Source organism: Protopterus annectens, chromosome 11.part0, assembly GCF_019279795.1.
Source record: "Protopterus annectens isolate FY-2018-M chromosome 11.part0, PAN1.0, whole genome shotgun sequence".
In the NCBI taxonomy this organism is placed as follows: Eukaryota; Metazoa; Chordata; order Ceratodontiformes; family Protopteridae; genus Protopterus; species Protopterus annectens.
In genome coordinates this window covers 834858376-834877509 of record NC_056745.1, presented here as the reverse complement: position 1 = coordinate 834877509, position 19134 = coordinate 834858376, and the positions used below count along the sequence as shown (strand labels likewise).

The 19134-nt window shown below is 42.1% G+C and overlaps 1 protein-coding gene across 1 annotated transcript in view; it reads right to left on the bottom strand.

Moving 5' to 3' along the window:
• The window catches only part of LOC122815001 (oxysterol-binding protein-related protein 8-like), a 170377-nt gene that overhangs the window by 68876 nt on the left and 82367 nt on the right, over window positions 1-19134 (bottom strand). The window contains exon 9 of the mRNA XM_044087256.1: window positions 7873-7971. Within this exon, the coding sequence (XP_043943191.1) occupies window positions 7873-7971 (99 nt within the window). The remainder of the gene's footprint in view (window positions 1-7872; window positions 7972-19134) is intronic.

Below are 19134 nucleotides of genomic sequence, written 5' to 3'. Positions count from 1 at the left end.
CAGTGTCACCATCCAGAACTTGTCTTTCTTTACTGAATCGTTCAATCTGCTGAGGTCCAGAATAGGCCTCCAGTGAATCTGGAGTAAGTTCCGGATCCTATTTGGTCTGCTGGGATGGGTTGGATGACTCTTTTTGACAGCAACTTGTTGACCTCCATGGATGTCTGATCCCTGTGACTGGGTGGAACATCCAGGATCTTCTTGGGAACAACAGGTGGAAGAGAAAAGGGTATGACATAACCTCTGGTAATAATTCTTTGTATCCACTTGTCTTGGATGATACCCAGCCAGGCTTCTGGGTACAAAGAAATGTGACCCCCAACTGGCCCCAGAGAAGCACAGTCGAGCCCCACATCAGGAGTGCTGGAAAGGCCGGCCCCCGAAAGGAACCGTGATCTCCCTGGTTTTGCAGACCGCCCCTGCCTCTAAGGTGACGTCTACCATTTCCTCATCCTTCTCTGCCTCTGAAGGAGGATTCACCCTGTGCATCCTGGAAAAACCTCTGGGACTTCTTGAACCACATTTTACCACCCCTCTGACCCTTAGGGTATGGTCTAGAGGGAACAGTAAAACGTACTCCCACGATAGAGAGTGTTTTTCCTTGTTGCTCACACCGAGTGAGAGTGTCCTTTACTTTGGATCCAAACAAGGAGAAACCATCGAAGGGGGCATTGGTAAAGGTAGACTTGAACAGTTTCACAAAGTTACACAAATGCATCCAGGAATGACGCTTCAGGGAAATTCCTGAAACCGCTGCTCTACTCGCACCATCGGCTGCATACGAAATAAGCCGCATGGAAGAGTTGACGATAGAGTTCAAGGTGGACAACTGGTCAAAAACCTTGTCAGGGACTCCATCAGTACACATACCTTGTAGAGAATCTCCTAACTCTTTAGGGAGATCTCTCTAAAGTCTCATGAAGTGAGTAAGGTAGTTCAATGATCTGAGGGTAAATACCGCTGAACTAAAGATACACTTCCCGTATCTGTCTATTGTTCGAGACTCCTTATTTGGCAGATGAACAGAAGAAGAAGTCTCAGCTAGCTCCTTCTTAGTAGCCACCACCACCACCATGGCATCTACTGGAACACCTTTAGACAAAAAAATCTTTCTCAGGAGGAGCAGAAAGAAACTTATTCTGTCTCCTGGGGACTGGCTCCATGGCATCAGGAGTATTCCACACCTTTTGACTAACTAGCTCCATCAGATCGTCAAAAGGTGGAGACACCCAAGAGGCTGAAGGTTGAGACCCGAAAGCCTTCAGGTACACTGACTTCTCATCAGAAGGGGTGACAGTGGGCCAGCTGCACCTCTGCTTAAGGATTTCCAGGATGTCTACAATGGAGACATCAGAGGACAACTTGGGGGAACCCTTCCGACTCCTCGAGGTCAGTGTCAGAGGTCAGAGACTCATCCTGGAAGTCTGCATGCTTCTTCTTACATGTTCTGTTCCATGGGGGCTCCACAGAAGGACATTCTGGGGAGGTCTCAGAAGAATGGTGGCCACCAGCCGGTGGCTCCTGAGGCTGAGGGACTCTGCTGTCCATGGAGGGGATGGGAGCTGAGACAGAAGTAGGTGCTTTAGGGGGAAGAGTGCTGGTACCTCTGGTAGGAGCTGATGATCAGGACAGCATACTCCTCATCATCTCAAATGCTGACCTCTCCGGCACCGAAGACCTCCCCGGCTCTGAGGGGATCAAGGATGCTGTCGGCTCCAGAGCTATCAGCTCCGAGATAGACATAGGGTCTGAACTCGCCCTAGCTGATGCACCGAGAAGAAGACTCGGTACTGAAGAAGTTTGGTTCCAAGCATCCCTGTTGGGGCCAACCGAGGAGCTTCGGCCCCTAGACACTACAGATGGTGCCAAGAGTGTCGGAGCAGAACTCAGCTCTGAAACAGCCACAGGGGGAGCTGGAACCGAAGGTTCCACCAGTGGTACCAAACACTCGGACTCAGAAAGACCAGCATGGCTTGGAGGAGGAATGATCGCAGAGGGTTGAATGGACTCAAATGGCTCCGGAACTGACTGGATCGGAGCCAACAGCAATTTAGGCAAAGCAGATGACTTCAACAGTCTCAGCACTACCCTCTCTACATCTTCTTCCGATAAACTCCTGGAAGACCTGGATGACAGAGTGGGAGAGCGGGATCTCTGAGGTATTGGAGATTTCAATATCAAGGAGACTGGTAGAGGATCCATAGACTGGCTCCGAGAAATAGTCTCAGTGATCTCAGTGGTCAGCTCTAAAATACTAAAGTCTGTGCAGCCGATGAGACAGTGGACTTGTCTGATTTTGTGATCTTAAGAGGTGGCTCCAAGACACCAGCCGGTGCCGGGGAGGGCCTCTTAGGGGATTTAGATTTTCCCTTAGTGGATTTTGAAGATGAGGAAGAGCTAGACAGATCTTCCTCAAAGGAAGGTTTAAGAAGACCTTTTAGGATGAGCTTGTTCTTCCTCTCCTGCAATACCCAAGGACTGAAAGCATGGCAAAATAAATAGGTCTCCTGTAAATGGATGGCCCCCAAACAGTAAATGCAGTTACAGTGACCATCCATTGTGGACATTTTTTGAGAGCACTTAATACACTTCTTAAAGCCAGATGGCTTATGATCCTTACTCTATTTGCACATTCTCATAGAAAGGGCACACACAGACAAAGAAAAAGGAGAAGGAGGACTAGGTCCTCTAATTTAAATGGGCCTAGCCCTGCAGGAAGGAGAAAGACACCACGAGGACTCGGTCCTCTAACTTAAACGGACCTAGCCCAGGCAGGAAAGGAAATGAAGAAACTAGGTATTCTAACTAAAACAGACCTAGAAAATTACAGAAAGTATAGAATTTCCCACACTCAAGCAGTAATATCAGCAAAACAAGTGATAATCCACAAAAAACTCAAACTTATGCCAAGAACTAGTAGAACGTAGTTCTCTTAACAATGATAACAAATCCAACAATGCTAACCAATTAACAAGCGGGAAACTGCCAAAAACACTAGACTATCCTACTAACACAGTCTAACAGTGCGCAAAAGGTGCCTACAACTACTAATTCTATGAGTATTTTCTCCTCAGTATGGAGAACATCGATATCTGTGCAGTGACAGAAACCTGGTTCAAGGCTCCAGAGAGAACCCCAGCACTACCAGACTATACCTCATATCATGCTTTTTGGCCCAAAAATCCGGACCGAACCACAAAAGGAGGGGGAGTTTCCATATTTATCAAGGATATCCACACCTCCAGGTTAGTGGCATTGCACGAAGTATCGGAGACCATCCATGTGCAACTAACAGTGGGCAAGACTGCTTTTCAGTTTATAGCATCCTACAGACCACCCTCTCAAAGTCAGGAATCCCACTCGGCTTTCCTGAAAACATTGGAGAACATGAAGATCTCTCCGAACACTATTATATTGGGGGACTTCAACTACCCAAATATTGACTGGGAGCACTACTCAAACCCCAGCACCTTAGCCCAAAGGTTCCTGGAAATTATAAACTCAAATGCTATGGAACAACTAGTCACCACTCCCACAAGAGGGGACAACATACTAGACCTGATCATTACCAACATGGGGACTCTATGCTCCACACCAGAAGTATATCCCTCATTGGTAAGATCAGACCATAAATTAATTTCACTGGATGTCCACATCCCGACCCCACCCCCAGCCCAGAAAACCACAGTGAAAAACTTCTCAAAAGCGAACTTCTCACTTCTCAAAACCGAAGTGGAATCCTTCAAGGCCCCAGGGCCAGTGGAAACTACGGCCCAAACTGCAGAATCCTATATAAACGCATTCTATGGACATCTCCAGGAATGCATGGATCATGCTATCCCAAACAAAACCAAGACCCAGTCATCCAAAGGCAGGTGTCCAGTCTGGTGGACCCCTGACATAAATAAACTGTACAACAGAAGGAGGAAGCTACTACATGATAGAGCAAAATCCCTAATAGGGAAGGCATCTCTGATCAGTACTAGCAAAATATTACAATCCCTCATAAAATCCTCCAAGGCCAGCTTCGAGAGAAAAATTGCACAGGACACCAAAGACAATCATAAGGCTTTTTTCAGTTATGTTAGAAACCTGGGATGCAACTCCCAGACTTGTTCTGAGTTGATTCTAAACGACAAAAAATACACACTGAACCCACAGACATCGCCAATATCCTGGTAGACAGGTTCAGTGCAAACTTCTCCCCCCCTCCCCCCCAAAAGAGCAAGTATCTATCCCGGCAGAGGTCTGCCTCCCAAACATCTCTGATGCTCAGGTGAAGGCTGCCCTCTCCAAAGCAAAAAACACTGCTTCCATGGGACCAGATGGCATCCCAGGTTGCATCCTACATGAACTCCAAGAGGAACTAATCCCTCAAATAAAACAGCTATACAATCTCAGCCTCACTACAGGATATGTGCCCACAGAATGGCATACAGCAACAGTGGTCCCACTCCACAAAGGTGGAGCCTCTATGGACCCTGGAAACTATCGCCCCATAAGACTGACTAGCTTAGTCTGCAAGGCTATGGAGAGGATCATCATGGAGCTCATAAACAAAGACATTGGGGACCTACAGACGCTAGATCCTACCCAGTTCGGCTTTGTCAAGGGCAGATCCTGCCTTTTGAACCTGGTTGACTTCTTCAAAACAGTCACCAAAGCCATAGATGAAGGGAAGGTAGTCCACACAGCCTATCTGAACCTTGCAAAGGCATTTGACACAATACCCCACTCGGGCATCATAGATAAGCTATCCAGCTTAAATATAAACCCCTATGTCACAAGATGGGTCACAGACTGGCTCAAAGACAGAACCCACAGAGTGAGAGTTGCTGGAGCCATGTCAGACTCGAAACCGGTCACAAGTGGCGTCCCACAGGGTTCTGTCCTGGGACCACTCTTGTTCGGTACATATTTTTCTGAGGTACAGGCAAATGTGGGAGGACTATGGCTCACCAAGTTCGCAGATGACTGCAAACTGGGCGCCATAATCAACTCTCCAGCTGACACAAACATCCTTCAAAAAGGTCTCACAGAGACAGATAACTGGTGCCAGCTCCATGGTTTAAAGCTAAATGCCAAAAAATGTATAGTCATACCCTTTGGCAAAAACAATGTGCCCACAAATTACCACATAGGTGGAAACCCATTAGGTACAGAGAAAGTTATTAGGGACCTGGGGACCCAAGTTGATAGCAATCTCTCCTTTGAAAACCACATTGCCAAAGTGGTTAGAAAGACCTTCTACATAGCCCACCTCATCACGAAGGGTTTCACATCTAGATCAAGAGAGGTAATCGTGCCCCTTTATTCATCCCTCATCAGGCCCATCATAGAATACAATGCCCCTTTTGGGATGTATCTTACCCGACACCTGCAGCAATTAGAAAGACCCCAAAAGTATCTCACCAAGAGGATCAAGGGTCTCCAACAGATGCCATATGCTGCTCGGTTAAAAAACTCCAGCTCTACTCAATTGCATACCGCCTACTTAGAGGTGATCTATGCCTGACATACAAAGCTATGTCAAATCCAGAATTAATGGACATGCTCCACCTCAGTAAATCTAAATCCCTTAGAGCCACATGCTCGAGGGACTTGAACCTCAGCACAGAAATAAATAAAACTTGCTGGAGGGACAGGTTCATAACCCAGAGGCTCCCTTCACTCTGGAATAGAATTCCAGTTCATGTGAGGCAGAGCACCTCACTGAATCTCTTCAAGAAGAATCTCGATAGGTGGATGGGGGATCGTAGGTTTGTCCCAGGGATTACTCCCGTGTCACTATTAGACAGAGGCACAGTAAACTAAACCTTTAAAAGGGCACAGCATACTCAAATCAAGGGGTGGTGTAAGCCATACAGAATCGGGCTAGGCTTATAATTGCCCCTGGGCAGATAGCCTAGTATGAACCTATGAACCTAAGTATATGAAAACCAGCACACAGGATACCAATACTAAGCCAAAAAAAGGCCAAAGGCCAAAGATTGCACCAAATGGCGCAAGTATAAGCTAGCTACACTAACATCAACTACGCTAACTGATTAACAATAAAGCAGTAACAGTTTTTACTATTTTAAGCTAAACAGAGCCAAAAATATTTGGAAAAAGTTAAAGCAAATGCAACACTTAGCCAGAGCCAAAGAGAAGCACAACCGAACTCATCGATGCGGCAAATAAGATTGGGGAATTCACTGGTGCACCATGGGATACCTACCTAGCCATGAGCCAACTAGAAGACTTCCAGCTTGTAAATAGGCTGAGTCAGAGCTGAGGATTGGCTCCGATCCCATATGTAAGAATGATCGTAAGATAGGACTACAGAACATCAAAAGGTCTGTGTCTGACAAGGTTTGCTGATGACTGCAAACTTGGTGCGGTCATTGAGTCCTCAAGCGATGTCAACATCCTACAAGAGGGCCTTACACAGACCAGTGACTAATGTCAAAGTCATAGGCTTAAACTCAATGCACAAAATGTATTATCATCCCCCTTGGCAAGGGCAACATCCCTGCAGAATACCATATTAATAACAACACCTTAAGCAGTCAATCTCTGTCAGAGATTTGAGCACAAAGGTTGACAGAAATCTTTCCTTTGACCACCTTTTCTCCACAGTGGTAGGAAGGGCTTTTTACTTTGCCCATCTCATAAGTAAGGGCATTGCTTCCAGAAAAAAGAAGTTATACCCCCCAGTACTCTTCCCTCATCAGGCCAACAACAGAATACAATGCTCCCTTTAGTATGTACCTTACCAGGCATCTGCAGCAACTGGAGAGACCTCAAAGTATTCTTACAAAGAAAAGTCAAGGCCTTCAGCACATGTTATATGTTGACAGACCGAAATCACTGTCACTATACTTTGTGTCATACAGACTATTCAGAGGCAATCTGTGTTTTGCATATAAAGCAATCTCAGATCCTGCTCTAATGGAAATGCTGCACATTTGTAAGTCAAATGGTATGCGATGCACTCGCTCTAGGAACCTTAACTTAGTATGTGATATCAACAGAACTTGCTGGACAGACAGATATGTGTCATAGAGATGGCCTCTTCCCTGGAACAAACTTTTGATTCAGGTTAAACAGAGCTCCTCATTGAGCCTATTTTAGTGTAATTTGTGTGATTGGATGGGAAACTGCAAATTCACCCTGGGGGTTTCACCTGTGCCCCTCTTGGATAGGGGCAGTAGGTGTTGATCCAGTTCTGTATGAAGCATTGACATTCCAGGGAACAAGGACTGAACTTGGCTAGGCTTGTAAGGCCCCTAGGGCCATTAGCCTAGTAACCTCCTATGATCCTTTGAACAGCTGGAATCTTAGATAAAGTCATAATTTATGCTGATATCATATGGTGTTATCTCAGGTAAAACTAATATACTATCTTATGGCATTAATATTTTAACCTCAAGTGACCTCAATCTAGAAAACCCAGCTACTAAACAAAATGAAACCAAATGTGTGTAGAATGGTTTCAAAGTACTACAAACAGAATAATTACTGAAATGGCCTGAAGTTGCACACTGCATATAAACATGCAAACATCTATCTTGAAGGTAGAAGAAAGACATTCTGAAAAGGCATAACCACTACAAAGTGCAAAACGCTCTTGAACACTACTATGGAAAGGACAACATGGCTGGAATGAGAACATCAGAAAATATGCACATAGTTGTAGTAAAAAGGCAAGCAATAAAGCCAACAGAAATGAGTAACTGATAGGCCTGTGTTAAGTGATTAGGGCCCACATTGCTTAGACAACCAATCAAGTATTTTATCTGCACATTTTATATTTCAAGCAGTACCGTGTTTAACTAAAAAAAAATTGCTTGGCACGGTTGAATGGAAAAGAGCAATAGGTGTGCTTACCTTTACAATATACATTTGGTAATGACAAGACGTAAACTTCTTTGTGAGCTAAGAAGGTAAGTTTAACACTGCCGTCCAACACAGTAGATATGGAAGGACCTGTGGCACAAAATCACCATTATTACAATACACCAACATCATGTCTGCAAATAATATTTTACAGCTAAAAATTTCTCTTCATATGTGTATGTACTACATCCCTTCTTTTGGCGAGACCACATTTATCATACTTATAACACCCATATTATACATTGTATACTCCTGATCCTGCTTCCTTGTAAACATATATATTTTTTCATCTATGTTATGTTATACTGCTATGTTGTGTAATTTAGTTGTACCTTTTATTTTACTGTTGTTATGTATGTAACCTAGACTGAGCCTGCAAATGGTCACATTTGATCAGTGTTCATTCTCCTTAAACAAAATGAAATAAATAAATGAACACACAGGTTCTGTCCTTAAGATAACAGACTCGAATACTGAAGTCCAAGATCCAAATATATCTGACTAGGATACTGTTGAGTTCTGTGAGACTATTAATTTCAGTATTCAGAAAAAAAACATTACAACACAAACATACCAGTAAACACAACAAACACCTTTTTGGTGTAAATGCAAAATTAATAACACAGCAGAACAAAGGTGGAACTACCTAGCTTTCAAAAATGTCCTTTGTCATACAAACAAGTTTAGATTAAAGACAGTATGGAAACAAATTATTTTTCTTAGGTCTAACTATGAGCTCAGCTTGACATCAAAGGCTGAATCATATTTGTAATTTTCTTAAAACATGAAAGGGAAAAACTATGATTGTAACATGTTATCAATAAATGGCAAAGTGTAGTTACCCAGCTTCAGAATATAATGAAAGTACTTATAGAAAAATATGCAAATAAGCACACACACATATGTCAGAGTGCTTTACAGACAAGAAGATACATCTGTTACATAAGTAGAGATGTAATAAATGCTGGTACAAATAAAATTAAAAACTCAAATTCCAAGGTGTCCAGCAACTTGCCTATTGATTTCCTATCCACCATCAAAGGAAAACCTAACTAAAACGCTTATTAACTATATTAACCAAAATATTAGCATGTGGACACATTACACAGCTATGGCTACTGGCTTCAATAGTACACAAGGCAGAGGGACATCACATCACATCACACTACAACTATTTTAAGCCCATTACCACAACCAGTACTCTACACAAAATAATAGAAAAAGGCGATAAAGAATCTTTTCCAAAATAAAAAGAACAGTTATATAAGTAAATTTACCATAACAGTAGAAGTTTGCAAGATTACTGCTGCATTAGCCTCAGTCATATGGGTTATACCTGCAACGGATATAACAGCCAGCCAGCCAGGCAGCTTTCAAAGCTTCAGGATACCTTCCACTGTCACAATTAGTCAGCTCGAGCTGAGCTGATTAGAAGACAGGTTTGGATGGCAAGCCCTTTGGAGCTTTCATGCCAGCTGACAGAGAAAGGCTGAGCCCTGACAGGACATTGCTAAGAACAACAAAAAACAAATATCCACACCCTGACACAAAAAGCCCACCAGAAAACAAAAGGAATGGCAGAAGGGATGGACTACTGCAGCAGTGGTCATTAAAACATTTTCCATTATTGTAACTTTACTTATACGTCTGTAGTATATTCATCATATTCATCACTGCTGCAGTAGTCTAAGCATTATGGGTAGATTATCATATCTTAAAACAATTGGGAGGTGGAAGGGGAATGGTCCAGGAGCCCCTGGAGAATGGTCCTGGCAAAGCCTGACCTAGACCTGCAGAAGTAATCTAGCTTGTAATGGTTTGTAAAAGTAAGCTGTGAAGACTAATTTGCTGCTTCTACAATACTTCTAGACATCAACATTTTCAAAAAATCCATAGATGAAGGCAAAGCACTGGTAGAGTGGGCCTTGATACTGCCAAGAGCAGTTTTGTTGTGGTGGGAATTACAAAAGGTAATAGCCTGAGACAACCATTTGGAAATACTCTGCTTTTACAAATGCTGTCCCTTCTTCTTTTTACTATCACAAGAAATTAACAAATAATCAGGAGTTCTAAAGGCTATTGTTCTGTAAAGATAGTATTGGAATTGTTTGTGGATACCCAATGTATGAAGTATCCTTTCTGCCTCATTTTTGCATTCAGGGAAGAACACACGGAGATAGGTAGTTTATCATAAAGTAAGCTCAAATACCACTTAAGGCATAAAAGAAGGAACAGTTCTCAAAGTAGCCATGTCTTTCTGGAAAAATTTGAGAAGGCTGACACACCATAAGAGCTTGTGACTTGGATACTCTTCCTACAGAGGTCAGAGCAATCGGTGAAACAGTTTCCCATGTTAAGAACCTCAAGTCAGCCAAATGAGCTGGCCCAAATGGAGCATGTATTAGCTTCTCTAACAAAAAAACCCCTCAAAAAACAAAAAAAAAACAAACAAACAAAAAAAAAAGAGATCCCATTGGGGAGCCACTAGTTTTCTTGGAGGACTCTTATGCAATACCCTTTTCAAAAACATTTTGAAATGACAATGCTTTGAAAGAGGGAGATCCATGGTCAAACATGCTGAAATGGCTGACAAACTTTGATAGAGGAGTTCAAAAATTCACAGGTTCATAGGTGTTTAAAAGGCTAACACTCACAAGGGCCTTTTTGAGCCTAGCCATGCATCCCAAATCTCTGACAAGTTCTGATACCCTTGACAAGTGTCAGCAGGAGCTTGAGAGATAAAACATTTACAAGCAGGATCCTTGGAGATTAACCATTTACAGGTTACCTGTGTCCATTAGAGACATAGTTGCCAAGCCAGGGATGAACTTCCTGTTCCCCATCCAATTGTCCAAGTTACACCTGAACTGGATTAGGGAGGAAGTTTGCTTCACAAGGATGGGGAGCCTGTTCCAGAGAAGGAGCAGTCTCTGGGATATATACCTGTCTCTCCAGCAGGTCCTATTAATATCACAGGCAAGATTAAAGTCTTTAGACCAGGTAATTGTGGTGCTCTTTGCTTAGCAGATATGCAGGAGGTCCATCAGGGTGGGGTCTGATAATGCCTTGCATGCCAGACATAGATCTCCCCTTAATGTTCTTTAGGAGACAGAATACAGGGATAGGGCCAAGAGGTGGTCAGCAAAGAACATGTTACTTACACCTTGTATTCTTTTAGTGAGGAACCTCTGTGGATGATCTAATTGTTGGATATGCCTAGTTAGGTAGATACCAAAGGATGCACTGTACTCAATGATAGGTCTGACGAATGCTGAATACAGTGGAACAATTACCTCCTTGGACCCAGATGCCATACCTTTGTTTATAAGTTGCACATCACAGAATGACTTCCACACTACTGTAGGCATATTATGCTCAAAGGTTGATTACTGTCTATGTGTGTCCCCAAGTCCCGAACTACTGGGTCAACTGTTAGGGGTGTGTTGTCAATATGATAGTTACAAGGAATGGATGACGTCCCAAAGGATCCCATTATTCTTTTCTTGGCATTTTGTATTAGTCCATGGCTCTGACAGCAGTTATTTGTCTGTGTCAGCCCTTCCTGGAGAGAATTTGTGTTGGTGGGGTATTCTATGACTGCTTCTAATTTGCAATCATCAAATTTATTCAGCCAGCAGCCACCGACATTGACCTTGGCTTCAGAGGAGTAAATGCCAAATAAGAGCGGTCTCAGGACCAATCCCTGAGGGACTCTGCTTGTGACTGGCCTCTTTGCAGAGGTGGACTCCACAGTTCTAAATTCTTGGGTCCTGTTTGTGAGCCAGCTGGCTATCTACTGGGTCGCATAAAGGTTTATACCTAACTTCTTGAGTTTGTCAACAATTCCTGAGTGGGTTATTGTGTGAAATGCCTTGGCCAAATCAAAGTTGGCAGTGTGAACCATTTTACCTTCATCCATTGCTTTGGTGACCTTCTCAAAGAAGTACACCAGGATGAGTAGGCATGACCTGCCCTTGACAAAACCAAACTGGGTTGGGTCCTGTCTCTGGAGGTTTTCATAAATTTACATATGAGACTAGTGAGACTTGTGTCTGTAATCTCCAGGGTTTGCAGGTGGGCCGTCTTTGTGCAGAGGGATGCATTGCTGTTCTTCATTTGTGAGGCATGACGCCTGTTTGGTGGCTACATTTAAATAGCAATTCCAGATGGCCTGACAGGTCATGTTTCATTGCTATTTAGAAAATATCCTGGGTTATTATCTGGGCCTATTGATGCAGTGTTCTTGGCCTTAGAGAGAGCATTACAGACCTGTTCCCTAGTGATAGCAAGGGAAGGTATATTTCATGGTACATCCTGAGGGAAGGTTGGGGGGAACTGAAACAGAAAGTTGGAGCTGAATTTGTTGACCAGTAGGTTTGCTACATCTTCTGGCTCAGTATAGGTGACTCCATTAAAAATGAGCTCTGCACACAACTGTGTTTTGACTTTGATGTTGTGGACATAGCTAAAGAATGCCTTGTGGTTGGCCTTGGCCTGGCAGTCCAAATTTACCTCAAATTGGCTATGGTAGACTCTATTTGGCCTCTGAGTGGTTTGTTTACTTGAATGAGAGTGCGTTTATCCTGCTGGGTGCTATGCCTCCTAATTTTTGCCACAATTTTCTTCCTTCTGTCAGACAGCCTACTGATGATGTGATTCCACCAGGGCAGCTTGTTTTTTTACTTAGTTCCATACTTCTTCATGGTGGGTACAGCTGTCTTTATGTAGCTGTTAACATGCTTGTACAGGGTTTCTGTGAACAGCTCCATGTAGACAGTAATGTTCTCAGGAATTATGGGGGCTTGAGATTTTGACAGGTTATCACTTAATATAAGTTAGTCTTAGAGTAGTTCCTGAATATTCCATAGTTAGCTGGGATTCCAAGTTTTATTTTTACTTCAAATGAGACCACCTTGTGGTCTGATCTTACAAGAGAAGACATTACACCAGGGGGTGTGCAGTAATCTGCTACATTACTGAGGACCAGAAGCAGCATGTTTGCACCCCTGGTTGGAGTATTAGCAACCTGGTCCAGCCAAAATCTGGGAATCTCTGTGCCTGTACATTTCGTGTCATATATGATTACCAGTTAATAGCAGGATAATTATAGTCACCCATGAATATGGTACTGGACTGGATGGTTAGTGTTTCCAATAAGTTTTAAATATGTGTTATGGGTTTTTTGGGTCATAGAGGAGGGCCTATAGCTTGCAAGGAAATGGTATGGGATTTTTGCTGGTGGTGATGTGAACACGGAGGAGCTCAAGTGCATTGTCCTGTTTGACCAGCCTTGATGTATACTTATTTTTGATGTAAATCAAGATCAAGATACTTCCACCTTTAGTCCATGTCTGTGCACTAACTGGTCTAAATGTGTGGAAGTTATTATAGCCTTGCACTGCTGGTATGCTCTCCATGGCTTTAAACCATGTCTCAGTGACCGTACAGACATCAGCATTCTCTAGGGTGAGGAAAGCTTGTAGGGAGTGGAGTTATTAGTTTAGACTCCCAGCATTGAGCAGTAACGCCTTTCAATTTTCTTGGTTTTTACTTGTTATGTCAGCAGTACTTTCAGTTTGGCATTGCCTAAAAAAGGGGCTATGGAGGGAGAACAATGTTTCAGTTAATATTCAAAAGCCAGGGGTGGGAGGTGCAGACCATTCCTGGCAAAGCAGCATGGTCTATTGACCATCTCTTTCCATGCTGACAAATACTGAACCACCTTAGAATGACACTAGAAACTAAGCCAATTATTAAAGTCAGTCATCTTCTGTTTGTATTATGGCATCATCCTTGGAGAAGGTAAAATGCTGCTCAATGCAAGGCTTATACCAGCCTGGGACACATATTCTGAGAGATCCATGATGTCTCTCTTTATATAGTCTAGGGATGTACATCTCAGGTCATTTACACCCAGATAGACTATGACTGAGTCATACTTGTACTTGTGGGCCAATGACCAAAGTGCATGCGTAATGTGGTGGATCCTGGACTCTGACAAGCAACTGACTGTGACTTTCTCCTTACCCATCCTAGTGAGAGGGACATCAGTGTGTCTCACAATTGAGTCTCCAGTATCTAGAATGAGTATGACCATGAGTAAGACAGGCCATAAGAAAGTAGCTCACAAAAATATCATAAAACTAGTGAAACACTACCCCTGAATGGTGGCTGGTTATATTCTTGGTACCAAGTAGAAATCCTTTTTCATCTGCTGATACACACACACATACACACACATAAATATATATATATATATATATATATATATATATATATATATATATATATATACACACACACACACACATATATATATATATATATAGATAGATATGAAGAGAGTACAGGCAGGGTGGAATGGGAGGAGAAGAGTGTCAGGAGTGATTTGTGACAGACGGGTACCAGTAAGAGTGGAAGGGAAGGTCTGCAAGACAGTAGTGAGACCAGCTATGTTATATGGGTTGGAGACAGTGGCATTGACAAAAAGGCATGAGTCAGAGCTGGATGTGGCAGAGTTAAAGATGTTAAGATTTGCACGTGGTGTGACTAGGATGGATAGGATTAGGAATCAGTATATTAGAGGGTCAGCTCATGTTGGACAGTTTGGATACAAAGCAAGAGAGACGAGATTGCGTTGTTTTGGACATGTGCTGAGGAGGGATGATGGGTATATTGGGAAAAAGATGCTAAGGATGGAGCTGCCAGGTAAGAGGAAAAGAGGAAGGCCTAAGATAAGGTTTATGGACGCGTGAGAGAGGACATGCAGGCGGTTGGTGTGACAGAGCAAGATGCAGAGGATAGGAAGAAATGGAAAGAGATGATCCGCTGTGGTGACCCCTAATGGGAAAAGCCAAAAGATGATGATGAAGATGATTTTCTTGTAGCAGTCTTTCTTGACTCCATTGGTACCTAATGGCACGTCCTCAATAAACAGGTGTCTAAAAGGTATTAAGATCCTATCATACAGACAGTTTGATGAAGTTGCATGGGGTCAGGGTTTATCAAGCAACACTTTTCTTGTGTGAGCAGATGAGGGAGCTTGTGGTAATTGCCCCTGACCAATTCCAAAAGAAGGGAGAACCACAGCTGTCTAGGCCAGAATGGAGTCACAGCAATTATGCTGGGAGACTCCTCAGGAATCTTCAAAAATACCCTGGATATCAGCGAAAAGGGTGAAAAAGCATATAGGAAAATTTCTGTATAAGGAAAAGAAAAAGCATTAGCCTTCCAAGCCTTCTTGCATAATGTTCTAGAGCAGAATCTTGCCAGATGATTTTTTCAGAGAGGAGGCAAAAAGGAACTCCCCACAGATGGATCAAATCTTGTTAGGCCCCATGTTCTAGATCCCAGCTTTGATGGTCTGCTTTGACCTGATCAACATGACTGCTGCACAACTTTATTGTGATGGAATGTAAGATGCCTGAAGAGTGACACTGTACTGTAAAGTTTTACAGTACAGTGTCACTCTGCAGGCATCTTACATTCCATCACAATAAAATTGTGCGGCAGAGTGACACTGTACTGTAAAGCTTTACTAAATGCTAACATGGCTAGTATGTACAGTGGGTAAGATTTGATTCTCCCTTGCCTGTTTATGTATCACATTACTGTGGCATTGTCTGGAACAACTTGAAGTAGTCATGGAGACCAGTCATGACTCAAGAGAATTGAGTGCCTTGATAAAGGTAAGCACCTCCTTTATATTTATGTGCTAGTGTTTGTCTTTGTTGTCCCTGATTATCGATACCTTGCACTTTTATCCTCTCTGACTGCTTTGAAGCAGTCTAGGAGAAGGAGGGACGTGGATTTAAGGATATTTGATGTCCCCAGCAAGTGATTTCCCTTCTTACAAATCCCACAACTAGAATCTGAAAAGATAATATAGCAATAACCCATGACTGGGTGTGGGTAATGCTGGATTTACCCACGGTTGGCGTGGTTTGGTCATGAGGGCGAAGCCCGAGTGGCCAAACAAAGACAACCGTGGGTAAATCCAGCATTACCCACACTCAGAAGTGGGTTATTGCTATTATACAATGACATTATTTAAGAAATAAAAAAATAATTACTTTTCATAAATAATGGCATTGTATAATGCCTCCTTGCTGCCCTTCCGCAGCTGTCTGGTATTCTGCGGCAGTTCTGATGTACTGCGCATGCGTATGCCTACGCAGTACATCAGAACTGTGGGCAAAAGCAACGGAGAAAGCAAGATCTCCATTGCTTTTTAATGTTTCGCTATGTTAAATGGGTTTAACATAGCGAGACAGCTTATTTTAAATTCCGTTGCTTATTTTAAAGCTGTCTCGCTATGTTAAACCCATTTAACATAGCAAGATAGGTTTAAAAAAAAAAAGCAACGGAGAAAGCAAGATCTCCGTTGCTTTTTACACACTGTCTCGCTATGTTAAAGGAGTTTAGCATAGTGAGACAGCTTTAAAAAAAGCAACAAAGATCTCCGTTGCTTTTTTTAAACCTGTCTCAACATAGCAAGACAGTGTTTTAAAAAAGACTTATACTAATGGAAAAAGTCCGGGCGACCGGACCTTTTTCCATTAGTATAAGTCGATTTACAATGTGCACGCTGACCAATCAGCATGCACGTTTTGGAATATTAATGGGGGGTCATGGTATAATGGATATTAGTGCTGGGACTAAAGAGACTTCAGATACCATTGTTTCTTTCTCATGTGAAGTCGTGCCAGAGGTATCATGAGAAACACAAATGCCATGAGACCCAAAATCCTGAGGTATTCTCTTGCAGTGACTAAAGTCTGAGTAGAAAATCCCTGAAATAGATCTAAATACAGGTCTAGTTTTTCTTGTGGAAAAAAGGGCCTTGTACTGAATTGTCTACTGGACACCCCAGGAGTACAAGCTTGTATGATGGAGTCAAAAAATACTTTTGAATATTCTCTTGGAAACACAACCTGCATAGGAGATTTGTCACCCAAGTGAGAGATTTCTGACACTTTGAAAAAGACACTGCAAAGTTAAGCAAATCATCTAAATATGTAAAGATGTAGATACTATATAGTCTGCAACTGGCTATGACAGGAGCTAGACATTTTGTAAACCCTGTTGGAGCAGTTGATAGCCCAAAGGTTAATGTAGAGAACTGATAATGTGATCCAGACACACAAAACCATAAGAAACTTCGAAGTCTAGATGAATGGAATGTGATACTAAGCTTCTTTTAAATCTAAAGTTACCAAAAAAAAAATTTAACTGAGAAAGAAGGGGTTACAGGTTGTGAAGTGAAAGCATTTTAAACTTTGGCACTATTATTTTAAACACATACTGGTTTAAAATAAAGGTCAAGAACTGGTACCCAATCATTTTCTTTCTTTGGCACTAAAAACATTCTTGAATAAAATGCTTTTCCCAAATGGGAAGAATGAACTGTTCCTGCTACCCCCTGAGATAGCATATGTTTAAGACAGGAGAGAACAGAAGTGTTCAGTCTGCTAGATGTGGAATAATTCCCTGAAATGGATGAATTTCTTGCCATTGCCATCTGTAACCTTGCTGAATCAGCCTCAGAACCCATTTGTCAGAAACAATCTGTTGCCAAAAAGAAAAATGAAGATTCAGACTTTCTAGAAGGGTTAAGGTACTTACTGCCAGTGTGTGTGTGTGTGTGTGTGTGTGTGTGTGTGTGTGTGTGTGTGTGTGTGTGAGGGGTGTTTATATGGGAGGACAATGACCCTTGTACAATCAGTCTGCCTTATTTGAGTGTCCTTTGTTCTTGGGGGTTCCTGCTTTCTTTTTTGGACCTCACTGCCATTGTGTTTTTTTCAAAGATCCACTTACCAACATTTTGCTGACAATATTTACTTTGTTTCTAGCCAAAATTGGCAGAGCAGAATATTTCTTGCAACATTTGGAGAAGGAGGAATAAAAAAATCAGATACTTACTGTAAATTATCTCTCTCTACATATTTTTGATAAGTTCTGTAGCAGAGGGTACAAAAATCTGTATCTCTGTCCAAAAGAAAAGTTAAGATCTCCTTTTAAGGTCTTCTGGGAGGTTCCGAGAATACAGCCATGCAAACCTCCTCAACAGAGTACCAGTAGCAACAGCCCTGATTGTAGTATATATAGTCATATACAGACTTTAAACATGTGACCCAGGAAACCAAAGAAACTGTATCACACAAAGCAGATTCTTCCTCACAGATGGGAACTGCAGATAAAACATTCCTCATACTTTCACAATTAGTGAGAATAAACTTTAACATAAGAGCCTGATACTTCAAAATTCTAAAAGTTAAAGCTGTAGAAGCATACAGTTTTTCCCAACCTTATCCTTTAACCATCCTTGTCAGAAGAGGAAGGATTAGAATGAGCAAAATGGTGGGCAGCAGCTGGATTAACTAAAGCTATAGCTGCTGGGTCAGATCTGGGATGAGCATATAAAAATTAAAAAAAAATGAGACACTTTGTACATTCTGTCTGCTTTCTTAGGTGCAGCAAGCTGGCTGTCAGGGAAACCACAGGCTGTGAATTATACATCTTTGTATACATGTATACTTTGCCTGCATGTCCTCCCTGTGTTCGTGTGGGTTTCCTCTGGGTGCTCTGGTTTCCTCCCACGTTTTGTTAAATAAATAATAAATAAATAAAATCTTCCAATGCTGACATCACTGGGGGACTAGGAGGAAGTTCTGTGAATTCTATTTGTAACAGCTCAAAGCATTTTATGAGGGACTGAGAAATCTTACTGTTCTCTTGCTGAAAACATTGACACATTCTGGAAATTGTGTCAGGGAAAGATACCCCCCCCCACACACACACACACACAGGGACTGTCAGAAATTAAGCTGTACTCTGAGTCTGAATCAGACATCTGAGGAGAAATAAAAAAACTGCATCTGTCCCTTGACATTCCTCTCCAGATTCAGTTTCTTGAATCTCTTCTAGAAATCGCTTTCTTGTTTAACAGAAACACCTGAAAAGAATAGTATGATGGTTAGCCATGTCATCTGTGGCTGTTACACTCTATTGACTATTCTTTTCTGTTTCTATGTAAACCACAAACAATGAACAACTCAAACAAAAACAAACAAAAAAAAAAAGCAAAAATAGATTGCAAGTATAAACTGGTTATCCAATCAGATGGCTTAGGTAAGGTATATAAAGTGGTTGCCTGCACTTGTTTTTATTCTGATGAAGTCTCGTATATTTAGAGATGAAAGCACAAAATAAATCTTATTTTAGTGGTTCCGGTCTCAAGTTCCATCTTTTGTT